We start from the raw sequence: 25,669 nt of genomic DNA, 5'->3' as shown, positions 1-25,669 counted from the left end.
AAACCTGCACCATTTGCTGTCAAGATGGCTGATCAATGGCGGCAAGTGAAGCCACTCGGATTAATCCCCGAGCTCACACTAGTAGAGATCTCCATATATAGTTTCCAAATAGCAGTAGTAGTGCTCTGGATGGAAGATATCAAAGGTGCCTATCCAATGTTGCCCGAAATACCCTAGCTCCGCCAAGCAGCACGGATTAAGCAGAATTGGGACGTAGATATAATCACTATTCGTTGTGGGAAGAAGAAAATCAAGATCTCTGTCACTATTAGGTAGAAACTGGAAAAACCAACCCGTCTAGAAATAGCTGAGGGATAAACATACTTAAAGGACTAGACTTCAATGAGGAAGAAGAATATCTCCAGCAAAATGCTAATTTAATTAGTCTGTTTGAAGTAGATGTAGTCCGAAACATGGACAGATATCCACCCAGCACTCCACATGTAAGTGAGGACTTCAAAGAAAAATCCGCTGCAAGGGTGGAAGGAGACAATTCAGAGAAACCAGAAGATTTCTATGATGCCCTAGCCAAGAAAGGCAGTACCCCCAGCCTAGATTGAAGCAAAAAAAGCTTTTGATGACACATACCTCAAGTACTCCAAAAGAGTCAAAGAAGATGAATTGGCAGAAATGAACTTGGGCACTAGTGATGACCCCAAGATGGTCAGGGTCAGTGTAAAGCTGGACAATGAGTTCCACAAAAAGTAGATTACCAAAAGCTAAATGCTGCTACCATTTCATATCCTTTTCCCTTGCCATTCACATATTTCTTTACTTTGATGCAGTGCAGGCCATGAGATGTACTCATTCCTAGATGGGTTCAGTTGATACAACTAGGTTCAAATGGCCTCGGAAGATCAGTAGAAGCCCGCCTTCATCACAAAATGGGGAGCCTTTGCATCAAATTTCATGACCTTTGGTCTGAAGAATGCTCCTAGTACATTTTAGCACATGGTTCAGGAAATCTTTGCTGATTTTCTCACCTCCTTTATGAGGGTATTCATTGATGACTTTAGTGTTTTTGGCAAAATATCTCAACATCTGATGCATCTACAACTCTGTCTGGCCAAATGCAGACTTTCCAGATTAAGCATGAATCCAACAAATTGTGCTTTTGCCATCTAGAGTGGAATGCTATTAGGCCACATCATTTCTAAACAAGGAATAGCAGTCGACCCATATAAGGTCGAGGTGATCCGCATAGCCCCAACTCCAACAAATGACAAAGAGTTGAGAAGGTTTTTGGGACAAGTAAGATGGCATAGCAAAATGCTCAGATACCTCACCCATGTAGCTAACATTCATTGCCACAAGTCTGGTGAACAATGATTTGTCCCAGGGATCAGCGGAAGTGGATTGCTCTCCACCACCGCAGGCATTTCCAAATCATAGCTAGTCAGCTGTACTCCAAAGATGCATACCACCACATAAGCAGGAAGTTGTGCACAGAGAAGCACATCAAGGGATTAGTGGACACTTCGCCCGCAGATATCACCGAAAGGAAAATCCTCCAAGTAGGACTCTGGTGGCCCACAGTACTTGGTGATGCCTACAACTGAGCCAAATAGTGTGATGTATGTCAATGTCTCGGCCAGAGCCAACAAATAAGGACAGAATGCCACTTAATCCAGTGCTCCCATTAGAACCATTCTAGAAATGGGGCCTTGACTTTATTGGGCCATTCAAGCCTCCAGTCCGTTTCACCGGTTACTCACAAGTATATCCTAGTAGCCACAGATTACAGCACTAAGTGGGTAGAAGCTCATGCTCTCCAAGATAACATTGCACAATCAATTGTCAAATTTTTCCATGAGATGATCATCACTCGCTTTGGATATCCCATCGAGTTGATTAGTGACCAAGGCAAACACTTTGTTAATGATGTCATCAAATAGCTGGTCACCCAACATCTTATCATCCACATAAAAAATCCACAGTGTACTATCCCCAAGCCAATGGTCAAGGCAACAAAATTCTCAAGAAGATTCTCACAAAACTGGTCAATCAAAATCTCAACGACTAGGATGAAAAGCTATATTCAGCTTTATGGGTTTTTCGTACAACATACAAAGTCTAACATACAAAGTCTCTACCAGAATGACTCCATTCAAATTAGTATATGGCACAGAAGCAGTGGTCCCAATGGAATTCTCAGTACCAAGTCTCCACATTGCTATTTCAGAAAAGTTAAGCCCAGAAGAATCCCTACAGCATCGCCTGGATCAACTCCTTGCCTTGGATAAAACACGCTTCCAAAGTTTTTTCATCACCAAGGTCATCCAAATGAGAAGGAAGAAATGGGTCGACCATCACTCCAAGTTTTGGATTCAAAGAAGAAGATCCAGGTCTCTTATTCCAATCTTAAATGGGCCCCCATCCCAGAAAATTAAAGCTCCGATGGACATGACCATTCTGATTTATCAAAAAAATTCTATGATGGCACTTTCCTTCTCGGCACACTCAACGGTCAGCGGTTTCAAAAGCCAGTCAACGGCTACCGCCTGCGGCCCTACCACGTGCCAATGCCACTCATCAATGCAACAACCCCATTAATCCACCTCCTGGGCATCCATCACCTCCACGACATCACTCCTCTCCCAATAATCATGAAAGATCCACCTCAAGCGCTCATTGACATAATGCAGTACCATCAAGAATTGACATTCACTCCGTGCCAATGCTACATGGTAACTCTTTTTAAACCCCCACAAGATACAACTAATACAATTGTCTTTGTTTGTTTGCATAAAGTAACCCCTTCCACCGCAAACTCTAAGCCCTCGCCTCCAACCATCCTCTACACTCTCTCTTCCCTTCCATCTGCTCTGCACACAGTCATGAAGAATACCACCTATATCCCCAAGAGAAACCTTACCACTCTAGAAAATCCCATCCCAAACCTACAACTAAAGTACCACCTAAATGTACACCCACCCCCCTAAAGAACCCCACACTTCCCATCGCCCAGAGCCCATAGCTCCTGCTTTTATTCTTCTCCCAGACCACAATTACCATCACCCCAAAAAGAAGCCCACAACTTACGGAGCCCATCCACAATCTCAAGGCAGTTTCAAGGGACACTAGCCAGTATCCTTACAAAAAAGGGACAAGCCACCAGCCAACTAAAGAGAAAACCATTTTTCTCACCGCACTGGAGATCAAGGCATGAAGTACAAAAACTCACTTCTAGATACCTCGACAGTCAAAGTTCGAGGGACAAAGGTAGTTACCATGAAAGGAAAGGGCAAAGAAACCACCAACCTACACGAGGAAGATGCATTACCAATGACACTAGCCAAACAATTCAAAGAAGACAGTATTGTTATGAAGGTACCAATAACACTACAATCTCCGAAGGATAACAACACAAGAAGGTACATATTCAAGGATCATGGGCAACGCCTTTGCTGCCCATCTCGATACTCCTACAAGATGTAGCGGTGGATATATCACTTGAAGAGGCAGAGCCATCCTCACCTCAGCCAAAAGAGAGCAACCCCTCACCTCAGCCAAAAGAGAGCAACCCCTCATAGAAGAAGGCTACACCTGTTGGAAGCACTAGAAGCATATTCCATGGCTCTCCAAAAGCACTATGACCAACTGCAAGATCAGCTATTCACCATCATGATGTCCTCCAACAACCAGCAAAGCAATAACCACCAAGCAAGAAACAACATCCACTGCCAATCAAGCAACATGGGAAGAAGTCACTGCTCCCCCAGGATGTTTCTTCCCCATGTCCGCTTCTGAGAATCAATCCCTAGAATTCATCTCATGGAAAGCACCCTTCATATTCCACCTTCCGAAAGGTGTAGCTGCCAAGACCATGACCAAAACTCCCTCATAACATAAGAGGCAGTTAACAATCCGAAAATTGTCAATTTTGGGTTCGAGTCGTTGGATCAAGAATCCGACCCACCAAGCGTGCCAAGTGTTAGTCGTAGGCTAAGGGCCGCGCGGACTAATGACCGCAGCAATATCTGGATAGCCGCCTTGAAGTCAACACTGCCAGCGATAGCCAGATGGTAGCTAAAAGGTCATTATTACTCAACAGTGCCTCCTGCATGCCTCGTCTGGGCACATCTAACCATCTAGAAGAAATCTTAGTATTGATAGATGCAACAAGCAAGTAATATAAAAGGATGAGTTCTGAGCCTTGCAGAGGCTGGCTGCCATTTTCGTATCGTTGCTCTTCTTAGTATATATATATTGACAAGACTGTTGCCTTTTGGGTTTTAGCTTCATTGTACATGAGTCATCCTCTTATGTTTCTGAGTCTTGATGTCTGTGTCCAGTCGTTAACTCCACTAAAATTATCTCTATAGTATCGTGTTCTTCCGCTATTAAGTGAATAGGCAGTCTAGTAATTGTTCGAGTAACTTATAAGCTTTCTTTGTTACTTGATTTAACACCTTGTTAGTCTCGTGTATGCTGTGCGCATAACTAGTGAACTTCAGTAGGTTGCCGAGGAAATAAGCGATCAAATTCCTCGCTAACAATCTATATAGTATTTCTATCTACCGAGGCCTTCTTCATCTAGACCCACACTCACCTCTTGACACTCATACTACACAGCTTATAGATTTATTACATACATCTGCCCTATTGAGCTTCCCACATTCATGTAGGCATACCGCTAAGAGTAACACTGAAAAGATGCCCCAAAATAGTTGCTACGATGACGAGTGTCGGGCTACTTGTTCACGTCTCAAATGGGAGGTAGAGAGAGGTGAAATCTTGTGCCGCAAGTCACAGAAACTTAACCAATCTTTAACTCACCCCGTAAGAAACGCATGTTCAAGGAAACCAAACACTGGGACATGTACCACTTATTTTTTAGCAAACGATTTAGTTGAGGCTTGGCAGAGGCTACGGGAACACCGTTCACACACCCCTATCTGTGACCCCGAGATCTGGCATACCTATGCTCAGTCACTATATGATGTGCCAAATCAGCCGCCTATACCGTATCCTTCATAGCCTCAGCCCACCCACTCTACTTTCTTTACAGCAGTTATGGTGGAGAGTGCTATACGCCGACTCCACCAGCACAGACGTGTGGAGGACCAAACAGGCCTTAGAGGTGAGCATTTTTCATATGTAGCTCACATCGTGGTGCCATTTATAGCACATCTCTTTAATAGGGCTATCATAGAGGGGTTCCTACCCACATGGACTTTACACACTATTGCCCCCATCCATAAGGCTAGTGACCCTATGGATCCGGGTAACTACAGGACTGTGATGGCACGCACACATTGGCCAAACTTTATGGGTCGGTCATTGAGCATGAGCTTAGTACATTGGCAGAGATCTTTAGATTCAGAGCTATGGGTAGGCTAGTTTCCGCCAAAACCACTCCACTCTAATCATATATTCACACTCAGGAGCCTCATAGAGGAGGCAAAGCCATAGAGACATAGATTATATTATTGCTTTGTGGATTTCCACAAAGCATTTTGGATTCAGAGCTATGGATAGGCTGGTTTCCGCCAAAACCACTCCACTCTAATCATATATTCACACTCAGGAGCCTCATAGAGGAGGCAAAGCCATAGAGATGTAGATTATATTATTGCTTTGTGGATTTTCGCAAAGCATTTGACATTGTGCCTCGTGATAGACTTATACAGAGATTGCAGACACTTGGGGTACCATCAGAGATGATATGGGGTATTATTGCTTCTTCATATGAGAGAGTTGTGGGTCATGTGCGATGCCCAGGTAGATTATCAGAGGAGCTTTCTAGCACTATTAGTGTTAAGCAAGGATGTCTATTATCTCTTATCTGTTTGGATTATACATTGATGAGCTAACAGATTTTGTGGACAGAGGGGAGGGGCAGTGGATCATCTTTGGCATATCTATATGTAGCTTTGACGCTTTATGCAGACAATGTAGTACTCGTCTCGGATACATAGCAGGGCTTACAATGGCACATGAATGCCTTGGGAGAGTTTTGTAATCAGAGGGACCTGATGGTCAATCTTGGTAAAACCAAGGTTATGATTTTCAATACCACGAAGCAGGGGCAAGAGACCACCCATATCATGTACCAGGACAGACATGTGGTGGATGTAGTGAATTCATATGTATATTTGGGTGTCCCTTTTATTAGCTTGGCAGGGAGGTTCTCCATGAGATAGGCATCATTTTAGGATAGAGGGTAGCCAGAGGATATGTAGCTTTAGCTTTACTTGAGAGGCAATGCCACTAGGTGCATTTTCAGGAACCCCATACAAAGGGATGGCTTTTTGATACCATGGTGCCTTGATGTACACATCCCCCATCTAGGCTTCAAGACTATCAACGAGTGGGTAGCAAGGTTTAGAGCGCCCATAGATGCTTATGTTCTCTCACGGATGATTCATAGTAAAACCTCGACGCCACATGAGATAGTTTTGGCAGAGTTTGCGTCTTCGCTCATGCTAGTGGAGACACTCTTTTAGACAATGACATTTATTCAGTGGGTTAGGCACATACCCCCAAATAGATTATCAAGACAGGCCCTAGAGTCATCAGAGCGAGCAACAACATCAGGGCAACAGTCATGGTATGCATGGGTTTTACATTGGTTTTCACTACATGGGATGAGTATGGACAAGCTCCCTCCATTTTAGTATGATGAGGACCATCCAACCATGAGACTCTCTCGTGTGGAGAGAAACCGATTGATACGTCAAGATTTGATACAGCTATACACACATGATACATGGATTGATCCTCCATAGCCTCTTCATGTGAAGAGGCACCACTACCTTGATCATTTCTTATATAGCTCACAAAGGATGGGTTTGTGCAGAGACCAGGTTACATGGATGTATATGTGTCTCATGCCATGAGCACTACTATTGGGCAACTTTGGGTATCTTCACACACTCTATAGATAGAGGCAAGGAGAGATACAAGAGCCCCGAGGGAGACACATATCTGAAGATTGTGCCACATAGATGTGGAGATAGAGGAGCATTATGTTTGCAATTGCCTAGTATACTATGAGATTCGGGGGAGATATCATTGTCTCTTCAGGGAGGGATTTGGTCCACTCAATAGAGTTATGCAGTTTCATGATCAAAGATGCTTGGGGGGATTTTTGATGGAGTTACGGCGTCATAGAGAGTGGCTATTACAGCATCTCCCATAGCAAAGGGATACTACATCTCAAACACGGATCACTAACTTCTTCCAACCTCTTAGTGGTGGGACATCCTCCATAGCTCCTTTGGTCCAGACCCGAGTCACTTGGAGATGCACTATATCTACATCTACTACCAGAGGAGTGACATCAGCTCGAGTGAGAGAGCTAGACATAGCAGAGAGGAAAGACCCCAGATTTGTTACCATATTATAGTAGTGATGTGTGTGAACACACTTAGGACCGCCGGGGCACTTTTTCCCTCACTAGGAGGTTTTTTCCCCCGTGCATTGTATATACGCCCATTATCTTCTAGGGCTTGTTATCTTTCATTTTTGGCACTCATAATACACTACTGTGTTGTGCTCAAGCTTCCTCATCTTCTTGAAGTTGTGTGTGCATTCCTGCAACCCTAATTCCAACAATTGGTATCAGAGCAGGCTTCCTCCTCCCGGGCAGCATCACCGGCACCTGCCGCTTCATCTCCTCCGATTGCGACGAGGTTTCACGAGCGTCAGCAGGTTAGTATATGCCGTGGGAAAGCCCGTAGGGCTTGGTCATTTCAGAATTTTGATCTGAAGTCATTTCGCCCTCCGTTTTTGCATTCCAAGTACTGCGCAGGCAAAATCGTCCTACTGTGCAGATTTTCTGTCAAGATTGAAATCTACAGGACAGGTGCCCATTCGTCTGTTTTGGGCTGTGCTACATAGCACAGGTCGATTTTATACAGGTTTTCCTCTTACAGACAGCATTTACATCTAGTAGTACAGTCATTGGCCATGGCTGACAACAATGATGTATTCCGCATGTTGGCTGCTGAGGATAAGTTGGATGGCACCAACTATCCATTGTGGGCATATATGATGCGACATGTATTGGTAGCAAAGGGGTTATGGAATATTGTGCAGGGTATTGATGCACGTCCTATTGTGGCTGGGAATGCTGCAAACACATCAGAAACAGGTACTGTTGATGATGGTGCAGGCACAAGTGCTGTAGCAGCTGTTCGAGAACCACCACTTTCAGCAGAGCAGATTCGTTGGGATGGTAGAGATGCGCAGGCTCATGCCTTGATTGCGCTGTCTGTCAAACGTACCATTATCCCACATATTCGCTCCTGCAGGACTTCTAAGGATGCTTGGGATGTACTTGCCACATTGTATCAGGCAAGAAATGAGGCTCGTGTTGCTTATCTCCGAAAACAGTTGGAGAGTGAGCATATGAACGAAGGTGATTCTATGGATAGCTTTTTGACAAAGATCAAGGATTTCAAAGAGCAGCTCATTTCTGCAGATGAAATCCTGTCAGACAGTTCACTTGTGCAGACTGTTTTGAATGGTTTACCAGATTCTTATCAGGGTTTTGCTTCCACTCTTCGCTTGATGATGAAAGGCAATCCCAATGCCTTATCATTTGAGGAGTTAGTTTCTGTTTTGCTGCAAGAAGACCAGTCAAGGCAAAACAGGAATATTATGCGTGTCGCAGATCAAGCTTTCATTGCTAGTCAGAGAAGCGGGAAAGGTAAAGCTGGCTTTTCTTCTAGTAAGCAGAAATCTGCAAATGCTGCGCAACCAAAGAAGGAAGACAAAGATGAGAAGAAGGGTGACAAACAGAAGACATTTTGCAAGTACTGTAAGGGAAATGATCATGTCATCAAAGCATGTCCTAAGCTGGCTGCGAAAGAGGCTAAGAAGAAAGAGGCTGGTATGGCTGTTGCAGATGCCTCTCCTTCTAACAATGAATCTGCTAATGTTGTGCTAGATACAGAATGGGCATTCAATGCGCAGTGCAGTTATGACCCATCTTTGCATGACACATGTATGTCTGCAGTAGATTCAGATGTATGGTACTTTGACAGTGGTGCCACTAAGCATATCACCTCGCAGCGCAGTTTATTCACTTTCCTTGAGTCTGCTCCCACAGGGAATACTGTCACTTGTGCCAATAACTCCTCTTATCCCGTTAAAGGAGTTGGAAAGATTGTGCTGAATGTTGCAAATGGCAACACCTTTACACTTTTTGATGCATTGTATGTGCCAGGGATCAAAAAGAATCTGCTGTCAGTCTCCGCATTTGCCAAAACAGGTTTGGTTGTTAAATTTGTGGATGACAGATGTACTGTTCATGATCTCTCTTGTGGTGACATCATTGTAGCATCTGGTTCACTATGTCGAGGGCTGTATAAGCTCAATATGGATGGCAAATGTGTAGAGGATTCAGCATGTGCTATTATGGATACGCAGGCTATTTCAAATGCAAAACTGTGGCATGCACGTTTTGGTCATCTGAATTTTGCAAGTTTGTTGCGCCTGCAGAAATCTGAAATGGTGTCTTCTTTGCCTAAGCTTGAGGCACCTGTCAAGCATGTTTGTGAGGGCTGCATATTGGGTAAAATGCAGCGTGCTTCCTTTCCCAAAGATGGATCAGTGAGAGCTGAACGCAGATTGCAGCTTGTTCACAGTGATGTTTGTGGTCCCATGCAAACTCCATCATTTGGAAACTACCTTTACTTCGTGACTTTCATTGATGATTTTACCAGGCATGCATGGGTATATCCTTTGAAGGCAAAGTCCGAAGTGTTTTTGTGCTTCAAACAGTTTTTGGTTATGGCTGAAAATGTGTCAGAAAGTAAGATGGGCACCCTCCGTTCAGATCGAGGGGGGGAGTATATGTCTTCAGAATTTAATGCATTTCTGGCTGAGCGTGGGATAAAACACCAATGTACAGTGCCGTATACACCACAGCAAAATGGTGTGGCTGAGAGAAAAAACAGGTCTCTCATGGAAATGGCAAGATGTATGGTTAAGAGTCAAAGTCTACCACATGGTTTTTGGCTTGAGGCTGTCATGTGTGCCACTTATGTACTAAACAGGTGTCCCACCAAAGCATTACAGGTTGTCACTCCATATGAGGCTTGGCATGGCCGCAAGCCATCTGTTGGCCATTTACGTGTTTTTGGTTGCCTGGCATATGCATTAGTGCCTGTGCAACATCGCAGAAAATTGGATGACAAAGCTGTCAAATGTATTTTTGTTGGATATAGTGCTGAGAGCAAAGGCTATCGTTTGTATCATCCACAGACAAAGCGCATTTTGGTTAGCCGTGATGTTGTATTTGTGGAAGATGCAGTTCAGCCCTTGGTTTCATGTACTAAGGAGACAGATATCAGCTCACGTGATGTCTATGATACATTGTTGCCTCTTTTCAGTGGTGCACAGTCAAGTGCAATACCTCATGAGGCAGTTTTTCAGCCTATGCAGGTTTTAAATGATGGCACAGATCAGCCTATATCTGATGCAGATGTGCATGATGCACTTGAGGATGAGAGACAAGAGATTGAGGGCTCTAGGAATATGCCTAGATGGCTGGTGCAGACTTTGCGTGACAGCAAGTTGGATGCCCCTTTGTCTAGTCGCACTCGCTCTGGCTCTCATGGTGCCTCTTATGCGTCAGATTGTTATGCATTGGCTGTTTCTAGTATGTGCGATGAAAGTGAGCCTGTTTCATTTGATGAAGCACAAAGTTCAGAAAATTGGATGGCTGCTATGCAAGCAGAATACGATGCTATTATGAAGAATGGTACATGGTCTTTATGTGACTTGCCCCCTGGCAAGAAGGCCATTGGCACTAAGTGGGTATACAAATTGAAGCGTAAGCCTGATGGCACAGTGGATCGCCATAAGGCTAGGCTTGTTGCAAAAGGTTATGCTCAAGAGAAGGGCATTGATTTTGATGAGACTTTTGCTCCCACATGTCGTATGACCACTGTTCGTAGCATCTGTGCATTAGCAGCTCATAATGGTTGGAATGTACATCAGCTGGACATAAAGACTGCGTTCTTAAATGGAGATTTGCATGAGGAGGTGTATGTATCGCAGCCTCGTGGTTTTGTTCAAAGAGGGCAGGAAAACAAAGTGTGCAGGTTAAAAAAGGCTTTATATGGTTTAAAGCAAGCTCCACGAGCTTGGTATGAAAAAATACATGCATATTTGACTGCACATGGGTTTCAGAATAGTCCAACAGAAAGCACTTTGTATGCTAAACGTGTGGATGGTGTACATCTAATCATTGCTCTCTATGTCGATGACATGCTGCTCACAGGACCAAATGAGAGTCATATTGCTGATTTTAAGGCTGATTTGAATGCCTCTTTTGAGATGTCAGATTTGGGGCATTTGCATCATTATTTGGGGATACAATTTAAGCAGTGTGATGGAGGTATTGCTTTGTGTCAGACAAAGTATATTGAAACATTGTTGCGGAGATTTGGCCTTGAAGACTGCAAGCCTATTGCTACTCCAATGGAGACAGGTTTGAAGTTGAGTCTTCATGATGCTGGAGATCACTTTGATGTCACACTCTATCAGACAGCTGTTGGTTGCCTCATTTATGTATGCATTACGAGGCCAGACATTCAGTTTGCAGTCTCACAGGTGAGCAGATTTATGCATAGCCCAGGCATTAAGCATTGGCAGGCAGTGAAGCGTATCTTTCGCTATTTGAGTGGTACTCGGCATCTTGGGTTGTTTTATCCCAAGGGGGGATCATTGCCGCCAGATTTACATGTTTTTTCAGATTCTGACTGGGCTGGTTGTTATGACACACGCGTGTCCACGAGTGGTTTTTGCTTCATGCTTGGAAGCTCATGCATATCATGGTTGAGCAAGAAGCAGCCTACTGTGGCCACTTCTAGTTGTGAAGCTGAGTACAGGGCAGCTTTCACAGCTACGGTTGAGTGTGTGTGGCTCAGACGCCTTATGGCTGATTTGGGTGTTGGGCAGCCATCTGCCACCACCATCTTCACTGACAGTCAGAGCGCATTGGCAGTTGCGCGGAACCCAGTGTTCCATGCTCGTACGAAGCACATTGAGGTGCACTACCATTATGTCAGGGAGAGACTCTCTGCAGGAGAGATCAGTTTGGCTTATGTGCCAACACAGGATAACCTTGCAGACCTTTTCACAAAGGCTCTGCCTCGTGAGAAGTTCGAAGCTTTTCGCAAAGCTTTGGGCTTACTCCCTTTTGTGGATTCGTCCACATAGCTAGACACTTCCCTATACATGAGTGCTAGCTCTTGTTCACCGCATCACTCCAGGGGGGATTTGTTACCATATTATAGTAGTGATGTGTGTGAACACACTTAGGACCGCCGGGGCACTTTTTCCCTCACTAGGAGGTTTTTTCCCCCGTGCATTGTATATACGCCCATTATCTTCTAGGGCTTGTTATCTTTCATTTTTGGCACTCATAATACACTACTGTGTTGTGCTCAAGCTTCCTCATCTTCTTGAAGTTGTGTGTGCATTCCTGCAACCCTAATTCCAACAAGATTGATCTAGCACAAATTGGGAGATATCTTGCCCCTGACCTGATGTATGACATCCTACACCCAGTCATTAGCACCGGTTGGAGCTAGATGCTTTATTGGATGTATTTACCCCCCCTCCCTCCCACCCACCCCATAGTAATTAGCTAGAGCCCTGTATGAGATTTATCTCCACATTATAGAGTGCTTTGTACTTTTTTTCCTTTTGTATCCATTTGATGTCCATTGACACATGATGATGATGTACACAGGTTTTGTCTCAGAGGCCGTTTTTGGGCCTTTAGAAGACGTTAATAAAATCTTTCTTTCTTTCTTTTTCTCTCTCTCTCTCTCTCTCTCTCCCCCGGCCCCCCCTCTCTCTCTCTTCAAAACAAAGTGGGTCATATACTATGTCAGCAAAGTTATCATAACACATAAAAAAGAGAAGTAGTAAAATAAAGAGATTGAATAAGGGTGTGGGGTCCATGGGACAAAAAAGACCATCTCCATGTCCACTACAAAATTTTAATGGCACATTGTGGTCTGCATTATGTAGCTTCACTAAGACTTTTAAGAGCCATGGCATTTCCTTTTACATAAAAATTCATCAAAGCCTAGAAAGAGGCTTTGGCCCACCAAATGAAGTTGAGAGGGGTCAAGGGGTTACGAAGAGTAACCATACTAGACAAGCAACATTTGAGCAACTTGTTTTACTCATAGTATGAAGAGATGCATATGCCAAAAAAAGTGGATTCCAATGTATAAGTAGCCTTACAAGATAGTAGTATTCTACTCTCTCTCTCCCCCCTACCTCTCCCAAAGAAGTTTTCCTACTCAAAGGCTTTGGCTAGATTGAACCATGATCTCCCTACCATGCCTTATACCCAAATATAGAAGAAATCTATAAAAAAGAGAAGAACTATTGGAAAGAGACTTACAAAGATAGAAAACACACATATAGATGGTAAACTTTCAAGGGAGGCATGCATACTTCTCAAGTTTGTGCCAAAGAATGCATCATCCTTAGAAGGGGATTGAAGCAAAACCACTGATTGTGTAGCAATCAATGTAGCAAATAATGTATCATCCTTAGAAGGGGATGCATTACAAAACCATTGATTGTGGCAAAGAAGAGAAGTGATAATTGCACTTCTCCACGAAATGGCTATAGTACCCTTCCATTAAACAAGGACACACCCGTCAACATCCCAAGCCTTGTCAACACCCGTCAACATCCCAAGCCTTGTCATCTAATTACACACAATTATTTCATCTAACCTCTCTCGCCTCGACACATCTCATCCACATCTTCAAACCATAATAGATATCCAAAACCTCACCAAAACAGATGAAGACCACCACCTAAATGTTAACCTCAACGGATGTTTGGGGAGGTCACTAAGAAGGATTGGGTACCCAAGGGTACCCTAGCTAGCTAAGGCGGGTACGACCCCAAAGCAAAGACATGGCATAACCCACCATTTGGTCTGAAGTCCACCTATAAGAATAAATAACCACCATTTGGTCTGAAGTCTACCTATAAGCATAACTCTTCCAAGAAGAAGCATAAATCTTCCAAGTGGAAGTAAACATAAGGAGCTTTTCACAGGGAAAAGGGGCTACATCAATATACTAAAAAACACTTATTTGATATGGATACAACATAAGGTTTACTCATATGTAGGGGTAGATATTAGCCCACATCTTTAAGCCAACCATCCACATGGCACACTAGCCATGTTTCAAAGGCTTATGAAAGTGATTTTAAGGACTTCTTCTGAAAGTTTCTCGAAGCTTTCTTGGATGATTTGTGCATTAATTTGTCTTGGAAAGAGCACCTAGCATGCCTAGAAAAGGTGTTTAAACGGTGTCTATTTTATTGCATATCCTTCTCATATCCTTAAACCCTTACAAATGCCAATTTTGGGTGAAACACGGAGTTATTCTTGGGCATATAGTGTCAAAAAATGGGAGTCCCACTGATGAGAGAGAAAAATCAAGGTCATCTTGGAATTACCCCCACCAACAAACTACAAGGGAGTCCAGAGATGTCAACTACTACCATTGGTTTATTGTTTTCTATTTAGAAATACCCCATCCTTTGTACAAGCTATTGATTGTATTTATATGGACCGAAGAGTGTCAACAAGCTTATGATGTACTAAAGAAGCAAGCCTTGGCCAGTGCTCCAATCTTGCGAACACCTAATTGGGATCTCATCTTTCATGTGCATATTGATGTCTCTAATTTTGCAATTGGATGTGTCCTAGCATAGCCAGGGAAACACAAATTGGACTATCCTATTAGTTTTGCAAGTCGGCAACTAGATGAGGCTAAAATCAATTACACCACCACTGAGCATAAAGGCTTAGCAATGGTTTATGTTGTAAAGAAATTTTGGCATTACCTTCTTGCTAACAAAATTGTTTTCTATGTTGACTAACAAGCCTTGTTGTATCTAGTAAACAAATCATACTCCATGGGAAGGATCACAAGGTTATTTTTTATTCTTCTTCGAGTTTGATTTCATAGTAGTTGTGAGGCCTGGCAAGAAACATGTCATAGCGGATCATCTATCTTGCATACCTAACAGTGGCAAAGCACCACTTGGGGTTGATGATGAGTTACCGAATGCTACGCTATTCAAGGTTGAGTCTATTCCAGAATGGAGTGAGAAAATCGTTAACTTTTTAGCAAGTTCCATCCCCTTGCACCATGCCTTACTTATAGGCATCGCATGTTATACGTAGCATCCTACTTATGTTGGCAATGTAGAGCATATTTTAGGTGGTATGGAACAAGACTATCACAGTCTATGGTAGGAGAGACACCACGACACAATTACGTGTGTATGCTACCCAATGGGAGAACCCTATCAAAATAGAACTGCACAGTAATAGCTTGTATATTAGTGGGAGGAGGGCAAGAACTTATGGACTTACACTGTCAAATTTTTTGAATAATATGTCTGACTCATTGCTCCTTATGTTCCTTATAGAGCATGGTGGGTGATTTTCGAGATAGCTTAGCTCACAGTAGCTACTTAGCTCACTTACCTATAGTAACCATGCCATTTCACAACAATGAGGATGCACTCAGACCATTGCCTAGGATACCAAAGGACACACATACACACACACACACATATATATATGAGGCACACCCAAGTGAGGAGGAAAATCAACCTAGTGACGAAGAATCGGAGCATGCTTTACAAACTATGGTTATCTAACGACGATGAGCTTGTTAGATGAGTATTGAATTACAAGTTATTGAGGTGTAGTCGTGTAGACCAGATCCAGAATTACAACATGCAATGGACATGTAACCTCGATATGGATAGGATTTTCTTCATTGCCCAAGTGTATTCTAACCCATCCTCACCTTTTGCTAATTGTTACAATCTTTTTATGATTCTCCATTTAGTGTGTTTATCTGAGTGCTTGCTTGCATTGTTAGGTAACTGGTCTATCAATTTTCAAGTCATTACTTGGATAACCATTTAGGCTTTGGTCCTAGTTTAATCTTCCCTGAGATCAACCTTAGAGTATGCCAAGTACTCCACCTTCCTTAGTGTGCCCTCTTTAGTTTGAATAGAATCTCCTAGGTGAATTGTGAAAGTGAAACCTCCTAAGGAGGGCACACCTTCCTTAGTGTGCCCTCCTTAGTTAGAACCTCCTAGGTGAATTGTGAAATTGAAACTAGTTTATAAATTAAAAAAACACAAACAAACAAAAAAACCCCACAAGAAGATAACCATCGCTATGTCCGATCTAGGTAGGACTTTTAGTTCTTAGTGACAAAGCCTTGGGACCGTAGCCTTGATCTCCATGGTATCAAAACTTGTGGCTAAAAATCTATTAATAAAGGGCTTAGTGGTTCTTAGATACTCTTATATATGAGGTCTTTGGACCATTAAAATCTATTAATAAAGGGCTTAGTGGTTCTTAGATACTCTTATATATGAGGTCTTTGGACCATTGCTTGGGTCTCTGCAGAGCAGCGCCCTACTTTTCAATTTTCAGAATTAAAACAAAACCTTATAATAATCACTTAGCTCTTTCATTTATGAGGCTAGATAAAGCTAGAGACGGTTTCACCAAAGTGATAGTGTGTCGAGACTAAGGTCATAACCCGAGGTATGCTTTTTACTCCATCTTAGTGCTAGATAAATCTAGAGACTGTTTCACCAAAGTGATAGTGTGTCGAGACTAAGGTCATAACCCGAGGCATGCTTTTTACTCCATCTTAGTTTAGATCGAATTTGGACCAACCTTAATATTACCCTTGTCTTAACTAGAAAACTTGACCAGTCGTAAATATATTTCCTCACTGCTTGATTGTTGTTTGCATTAGTATGCTTAAATGCACCTTACTCGTGGTACCATGTTGCCTTGTAGACCTTCCAGGAGCTCTGACATTTTATGCATCCAGCAAACACATCCTCGACTGATTTCATTGACATATTTCGAGGACAAAATTTGCATTAGAAAGGGGGACTTGTTAACCCTCATTGGACACCTCTCCAGCATCATTATATATTTTACATCTATGATCGTCGCTTGTCTATGAAAGGTGCACCACGGGATTAATTACGGAGATTGTATTCTTAAATTAAGTGTTTGCACAAGCATAGGCGACAGTGGATAGCCATGGACCTATTTTTTAAGTATGGTCGCCCAAGGTGTGAAGGCTGGGGGCCAACATAAGGGTCATTTTGTAGTCTCACCACTCATTCTCTTATGTTAATTCAATAGAGTGCTCTTCTTCTCTACTCTCCTATGCTATTGCTTTCTTGCTTGCCTCTTGCTTGTTTGAGCTCTTGTGTGCTTGCTTGCATGTATGTGAGAGAGTGAGTGTGTGTGATTGAGTGATTGAGGGTGATTGTGTGTGCTTACCTCTTGCTTGTTTGAGCTCTTGTGTGCTTGCTTGCATGTATACGAGAGAGTGAGTGTGTGTGATTGAGTGAGAGGAGGGTCGAGCTTCCATTGGAGTGTGATGGCAGCGGCGTTGCTTGGAGTGTGGCTACGCAGCAACATCGTCTTCTACGAGAATCAGAGCACATGCATTGCCGAGGTGAGGGACACATCTTGCTTATGCAATTGTGGGCTAGCTTATGGTAGATTAACTTCTTGGTTTGAGCTATTTTATGCTCCTGTGCGGTTAAGCAAAGCCCCACAACCTTGGCTAGTTCCTACACTCTTTTTATGGTGCAAGGGCTTCCCAATCATGTTCACATCTTGCAAGATAACCCGTTACATTTTCTCATAATTGTGGGACTACATTTGATGTACTTATATTTGTTGCTATAAGAAATGTCAAATAAAGAATTAGTTTTGCATTTTCTATAAACCACGTAAAGAAAATGTGAAGGTAATGCTTTCAAGGCTAAAGGTCAAAAACCAATATTTTCCTCCTAAACATAAATGAACAAAGACAAGGAAAGTTGAGAGAAATCAAGAGTTAAAGTAAATACATGTACCATCACTTTGGCTGATAAGAGCATCTAAGAACATCATTTACTATCACTTTGGTTGATAAGAGCATTTAAGAATATAAGATCTAAGAGTTAAAGGAAATGCATGTGCCATCACTTTGGTTGATTAGAGCATTTAAGAATATGAGATCTAAGAGTTAAAGGAAATGCATGTACTATCAAATTGATCGATTAAAGCATTTAAGAACATGAGATCTAAGAGTTAAAAGGAAATGCATATACCATCGATTTGATCGATAAAAGAATTTAAGAATATGAGCTAGGTCAGGAAATATTGTGGACAATAAAGGAATTTAAAGGAAACATGTTTTAAAAAAAGTTTCAAAGTGGTAAGGAAAGATACTATATATAGTGAACAATGGCATATAAAGTAAATGCTTGAGAGGCACACAATAAAGTGAGAAGGTTTGGTAAGGAAAGATAATATAGTACAATGGCATATAGAGTAATTGCTTGAGAAGCACACAATAAAGTGAAAAGGTTTGGCTACGCATAGTCTTATGAGTGAGCACCAAAAAGCCTAGTATTCAAGGAGAGAGACTCGCTTATAATTTGGGTGAAGAGGTTTTAGCATGCATGAATTCCACTTACTACCCTTCCCACATCATTGGCACTTTCCTTGTTCTTGCCCCATATGCTACATTCCCTCTTTGTTTGCTTCGATGAAGATGACTTTTTAACTTGATTCCCTCTTTGGTGGGGTGCAGATGGGAACCGTTTTGTTAGGGTGCATATGGGAACCTTTTTGTTAGGGTGAGGTTTAATTTAGCGATACTAATCTACCATTGTTTGCTCTCTACCCACCATGTTACCAAATCAATTTACATCTTCTGTATCTCCACATGGTATGGACTTATACACTTTCATCTCTACTCATGTTAAATTTAACCTTTCAAAACCTATATTGTTTTACCTTTCACCACCCTCTCCATATATTAAATTTTAAATAAAACTCTTTACCATAATTATATTCTTTATTATAGTCATTTATTTGCTAAATTTTTTAGGAAATAAGGCGTTGTGTGTGGGATGAGGTGCCATGTTAATGGGCTTGTATTTGTTACTATAAGAAATGTCAAATAAATAATTAGTTTTTACATTTTCTATAAACCATGTAAAGGTAATGTTTTCAAGGCTAAAGGTCAAAAATCAATATTGTCCTCCTAAACATAAGTGAGCAAAGCAAAGGAAAGTTGAGAGATATCAAGAGTTAAAGGAAATGCATGTACCATCACTTTGGTTGATAAGAGCATTTAAGAATACTAGATCTAACAGTTAAGGGAAATGCATGTACCATCAATTTGATCATAAAAGTATCTAAGAACATGAGATCTAAGAGTTAAAGGAAATGCATATACCATCAATTAAAAGCATTTAAAAACATGAGCTAGGTCAAGAAAGATTGTGGATGGTATAAAGAAATTTAAAGGAAACATATTTATAAAAAAAAATCAAAGTGGTAAGGAAAGATAACATATGTAGTGGACAATGGGAGAAGGTTTGGTAAGGAAATATAATATGTGTAGTGGACAGTGGCATATAGAGTAGTTGCTTGAGAAGCACACAATAAAAAGAGAAGGTTTGGCTAGAGATGATTGAGCACCAAAAAGCAAAGCCTAGTATTTAAAGAGAGAATCTCGCTTATAATTTGGGTGAAATTTTTTTAGCATGCATGAATTTCACCTACCACTCTTCCCACATCATTGACACTTTCCTTGTTCTAGCCCCATATGTTATATTCCCCCTTGCTTTTATGAAGATGACTCTTAAAATTACTCCCCTCTTTGGTGGGGTGAGTATGTGAACCTTTTTGTTAGGGTGAGGTTCAAGCATCAATTGGTTTGATTTTTAAATTTAGTGATAGTAATCTACCATTGTTTGTTCTCTACCCACCATGTTGCCAAATCAATTTCCATCTTATGTATCTCCACATGGTATAGACTTATGCACTTTCATCTCTACTCATGTTAAATTTCACCTTTCAAAACCTATAATGTTTTACCTTTCAACTCCCTCTCCACATATTGTCTTTAGAGAGAACTCCTTACCATAATTATATTCTTTATTATAGTCATTTGTTTGCTGAAAATATTAGGAAATAGAGCGTTGTGTGGGATGAGGGCACCATATTTTTCTTAACTTTGTTCAAGGACTTAAAGTAAAATTGCTTTATATTGATTCTTCATTTGGGATGAGGGTGCCATGTTTTTCTTACTTTGTTTAAGGACTTACCAAAGTAAAAGTATAAAAGCATGTGCTTTATACGGATTCTTTCATTTGTGATAGCTGTTTGTTGACACTCTATTATATTTTCCATTACAAGGTGTGGTATGGGATCAATGACTTTTTTGTCACTAATAAAAAAGAAGCATTTGTCTTAGATTTCATATTGTTAGTTTGATAACCTTAAATATAATCTTTAAAACAATAAAACATGTCAATACACAACTAATATATTCGTAAAAAATTAGAGCTTTGTGATAAACAACTAATATACTCGCAAAATTTTAGAGCCTTGTGTTGTAAAGGGTCTTCCTATGCCTTGAACTTTCTTCTTATCAGTATCAAGTTGACACCAACATCTTCCCAAATTTGTAAGGGTGAAGGGATGCAACATCCTACTTTATACTGATAATGTTTAATGTTAAGCCTTGTATTATAAAGGGCCTTCCTATGTCTTAAACTTCCTTGTATTATAAAGGGCCTTCCTATGTCTTAAACTTCCTTCTTATTATTAGGAACTAAATGAGACCAACATCTTCCCAAATTTGTAAGGGATGAAGGGATGTAACATGATTTTTGAGTGAATTTTGGTTGAATGCTTCATTATATTAATTAGTATCAGGGATGAAGGGATATAACATGATTTTTGAGTGAATTTTGGTTGAATGCTTCATTATATCAATTAGTATCAGGTCACGAGAAGACTTTGTTACACATGGATCCATTTAAATGATTTCATAGAAAAAAGGCTACTTGGAGATCTTCATTAATGTTGTACAAGGTGACAAAGAAACATAGTTTCTTAAAGGCACATCATTTACTCTGTGTGACAAATAAATTAAACACAAGGAGGGAACACCATGAGAAGATAGTTTGTGAGATAGGAGACATTACAAAGGCACTTGATGGAGAGGCATAAAAGCTTAAAGATAAGCAATGACTAGGGGTGGGGGTGAAGTTTCATAAGTACTTTCAACATCAAAGTTCACCTTCATGGATACCATTAAATAGCCCATTTAAGAAATACTAGTCATGGGGCCCAACTCAACTTTTAAGCCCCAAAAAAGTACCAAATATAATGTTACATAAAAAAATAAATGATGGGATGTTGAATTCATTTGACTAATGCACATGTGTTCAATGGACCTTATAGTACCACCTCTTGTACCTTGCATGTTTAAGTTAATTGTTTTCATAGCTTAGAATGTATTTTGATGGAACTTTGTTATTAGCAAGTCTTGCTAAAACAAGACAACAAGCTAATGGGAATTTAAGAGAGGCCGTGAACTTTGTCATACCTTTGTTAGAGAAGAGGAGCCTAGAATCTTTCTCACATTTAAAAGGGAGGATTACAAAATGATCAAAAAGGCCATATCAATGAGTGATAAAGAGATGAGATTTTTAATAAAGGGATACATTCTTGGGGTGCTTACACATGTTGATAAAGGGATATGTTCTTGGGGTGCTTACACACTTGCCTAGATTATAGGGTGCTTACACATGTTGCCTAGATTATAGGGTGCTTACACACTTGCCTAGATTATAGGGTGCTTACAAATGTTGCCTACAATGGACGAAGCAACACCTTGAAGATCTCAATGTGGTAAGTGGGTATGTGAATACCCTGGTAGTGTGGTTGAAGAGGTGCAATTGCATATTCACCAGAGTGAGGATCTTTGGGGATCAAGAGAGGCCATTTTTAACAAAGGGATATGTTTACACACTTGCCTACATTACAAGGTGCGCACACATGTTGCCTACAATGGACGAGCAACACCTTGACGATCGCATTGGGGTGAAGAGGTGAATGCCCTATGAGTGCGAGTGAAGAGGTGCAATAGCATATTCACCATAATGAGGATCTTGGAGGGCAATTACACTCTCCCTTCCTTCATTTTTAAAACTTCACATTATGCTCTTGTGTGAATACAAAATCATAAGGCACACCATAAAGAATTGAATCCTGGGTGTTGCTTGTCGCCATATTTATGGCCAAGATTGAGACAGAGCACTAAGTTGCATTTCAATTCTACTAAGTTGCATTGATACTATGACTAAATTGTTCATAGGGGCCAAATTTTACATTAGCAATAAGGATGATAAGGCTTAAAGTAGTGTGTGAAGGATCCAAGAGAGGCCATATAACTTTAAGGATTTGGTGCAAATTAACCACCAATAATGTGGTCATAACTCTATAGTTATTGGATTAAGCCTAGGCTTTTACCAGCTGCATCCATCTTGGCTCTTTCCTTCACCTTCACTGTTACCATTTCGCATTTTCATCAGAGGAAAAATCTGCCGTAGTCCAAGGTCGAGCTCTCAAAGCTGAGACGTCGCCCCTCCTCTCGCTCGCTGACCTTGCCGCACTGACGATCTGCGTTGAAAAGAATTCACATGAATTCCTCACGGCATTGCTGTCGCACAATGGACTTTGGCCTGCAGGAAAGCTGGCTATGGCGACCTCGGAGCTAGGCTTTGCAGAAAAATCCCCACAGATGGCTATGGCCTCTCAGTGACGATCCAAAGGAGGTCTTATTCAGCTTACCGAGCTTCATCAAGCTTCCTCTCTGGGATCCAGCTTGTTCTGAGCATCCAGCCATCCCATTTTTGGTCGTCGTTTAGCTCTTTGCAGGGTAGGGTTTACGTAGCGCACTTATCGCATCTGGCAATCTTATTTAGGTTTTCATCCGACACTGTGCAGCACCTTATAGAGGTCGGGCCTTGTTTACAGCATCCGGCCATTGTAGTTAGGGTTTTGTCGGCTCTGTGCTTGTTAATGTTTTCATAACAGCGTGCTCTCTGCATCCAACCATTGACAAAGGCTAGGGTTTTTACTTCCACATTATTCTCTGCATCCAGCCTCACATCAAGCAGAAATTAGGGATTTCGGAGACATCAAAGCTAAAGCATCTCTGTCATCAAATGATATGCTTCTCTAATGATGCGCTTGCGATCGGCAAGCTTGAGGTCGAAGATGAGAACTAGACGAAGGAACTTCTTTGGAAGCTTGAAGGGAGGACTTTTTGGCCAAGAAAAGCTACCTTGCTTGCTGCAGGAGAGGGTTTTCTAGCCCAGATCTCACAATGCAGGTCCACATCTCTCCTAGCATGAATCATATCACGATCTCTACCTCCAATGGATTCTTGGATTTCACAAAAGTCAAAGTTGCAGCTCGCCATTTGTCTTACCGCACTCTGTTCTATTCTGTGCTGCTGTTGGCATTCTTCCTGCCCTTCGTCTTCATTACAACAGCCCTTGTGACTCTCGAAAATGTCAGCAAATGCTCCACAATAAGTAAGAGAACGTTGTCTATGTATTTCTCTCTCTCTATCTCCCTCCCCCCATGACACTGATTCATGATCATTATGCTACTAGTTTTTAAAGCATAGCAAGTTTTAAAGAACCACTATAAGAGGAGAAATCAAACAACAATTCAAAACCTTGAGATTCAGCTTACAGACAGAGAAGAAAGGCATTCTTATGGGAAATTCATATCATGGGTAAAGAATCTACAAGATTAAATCATGGTAGTGGTGGGGATCATAAGAACATTGGGACATTGTAGAATTGGCACATGCAGGTGTCAATTCTACAAGACGGCAAGAATGGTGGAAGTGATGGGGATCACAAGACCATTGGACAACGTAGAATTGGTACACGTAGGTGCATTAGAGTGTTGCCCCCAAAGTATGATAGTCTGGTGACCTCATTAAACACATAGGTGCACGACCCACCTCTTTTTGCTGGGACCGAGGTTGCCTGTAGGAGCTGAATCCTTTGAGCCAAAGACTTCTCCACGGCGGGAACTGCATGGCAAATGCTGATAAATCTGCTTGGAAAAACTTGAATCACCACTGACCTGTCTGTGGAATCCTTTCACACACCATCTTCGTTTTTCATGGACCTCTGAACCTCCTAAGGCGATGTTGGAGCCACTTCCGTTTTCTTATGTGGAAGAGAACCCTCTATTGATGCCAGTTGAAGCCCAAAACTCCATTTGCTCCTTTGATGCTGGATGTCATTCTTCCCCAGAAAACTCATGGGTAAATCATGTATGCCTTGCAGATGCAAGATGCTTAGACTGACTATCTTTACTGGATTGCTAGGATGACTTCTATATTGATGCAAGCCATGTGCTACCCTATATGCTATGCAAGAATGCAAATGAATGGGTTATTGATGCATGCTCAAGGGGAAAACCCTAAGGATGGCCTGCAAGATCTTGAGGATTGGATTTAACTGAGCGGAAGCGACTAACATGTTGACTTATTGAATGACTTAAGGGATGAACTAAGGCTAGTTACCGTGTAGCGCTTTGATACCAATGGGACATGCGAGGGATTGATCGTAGTAAAACAACCTTAGGCTTAACTAAACTTCACTTAGAAACACTTAAGAGAAAGAGAATGGTTTCAATGCAAATGCAATGCAACTATATTAAATGCGATGGTTACAATGAGATATATGAATAGCTCTTTGCTTGTCCTAAATGAGTATACTTCTCGGGAAGAGAGAGAGATGGTGAATGATGATGATGACTGACTGTTCCTTTCTCCAATGCTTGAGGTCCACCCTTTGGATGCTGGTTTTCCTCTATGTAGGAGGCGGGAGATGAACTGAATGCTGATTGTATGCTGCCAATGAATGATGCCCTTGCTCCTTAGGCCAGAAACGTTGAGAAGAAGAAGATGCCTGAATGAATGATATGTTTTTTCTTTATATATGGGAACTGGATGCTGGTTGGGCTGTGCCTACTGCAGTTGGCTGAGGGAATGTGTCCACGACTGGAATAAATGCCAGTTGGCTGGCTATAGTGCCCTGTCAGCTGCTGCCTACTCAAGTAGGCTGCTGAATATAGGAAAAGTCTACTTGGTTCCTACTTCATCATTTATCAAGAAGATCATGGAAGAGATGCATTGTACTCCTATGGCTGGTCATTTGGGTGTCTACAAAACCTTTGATGCAATAAGGAAAAGTTTCTTTTGGAAGGGGATGTGGAAGAGCATTCATGCTTATGTAAGTGGGTGCCGGTCATGTCAATTGAACAAGGATCCTACACATAAACCGGGAGGTTTGCTTCAGCCATTGCCCATTCCCGAAGGCAAATGGAGTCATATATCAATGGATTTCATTACTAACCTTCCGCGCACAAAGAAAGGGTGGGACAGCTTGTATGTTGTGGTGGATAGATTGACCAAAGTGGCCCATTTCATTCCTTCCAAGGTCACATATTCAGCCCAAAATGTTGCCAAGCAATTTGTTGATGGGGTTTTCAAGTTGCATGGTATGCCGTCACAAATTGTGAGTGATTGCGATGTCAAATTCATGAGCACTTTTTGGAGAACATTGTGTGAATATATGGGAACCAAGCTTACTCCAAGCACCGCCTATCATCCCGAAACCGATGGTCAAACAGAAAGAGTAAACAAATGGGTGGAAACATATCTACGCCACTATTGTCATGATACTCAAAGCACATGGGATGATTGGTTACCTTTGGCTGAGTTTG

At 41.6% G+C, this 25,669-nt stretch overlaps 1 protein-coding gene across 1 annotated transcript in view; it reads left to right on the top strand.

Moving 5' to 3' along the window:
• The first annotated feature begins 22,385 nt into the window (after nucleotides 1-22,385).
• LOC147617193 (putative galacturonosyltransferase 13) overlaps nucleotides 22,386-25,669 on the top strand; it is a 78,073-nt gene continuing 74,789 nt past the window's right edge. The window contains exon 1 of the mRNA XM_086776806.1: nucleotides 22,386-23,454. Within this exon, the coding sequence (XP_086632932.1) occupies nucleotides 23,244-23,454 (211 nt within the window). The 5' untranslated portion in view covers nucleotides 22,386-23,243. The remainder of the gene's footprint in view (nucleotides 23,455-25,669) is intronic.

The sequence above is a fragment of the Cibotium barometz genome, chromosome 37, assembly GCF_041138505.1.
Source record: "Cibotium barometz isolate CiBa-2024 chromosome 37, ASM4113850v1, whole genome shotgun sequence".
Classification (NCBI taxonomy): domain Eukaryota; kingdom Viridiplantae; phylum Streptophyta; class Polypodiopsida; order Cyatheales; family Cibotiaceae; genus Cibotium; species Cibotium barometz.
Note: the sequence above shows the minus strand (reverse complement) of the source record. Positions and strands in the feature narration are given on the sequence as shown.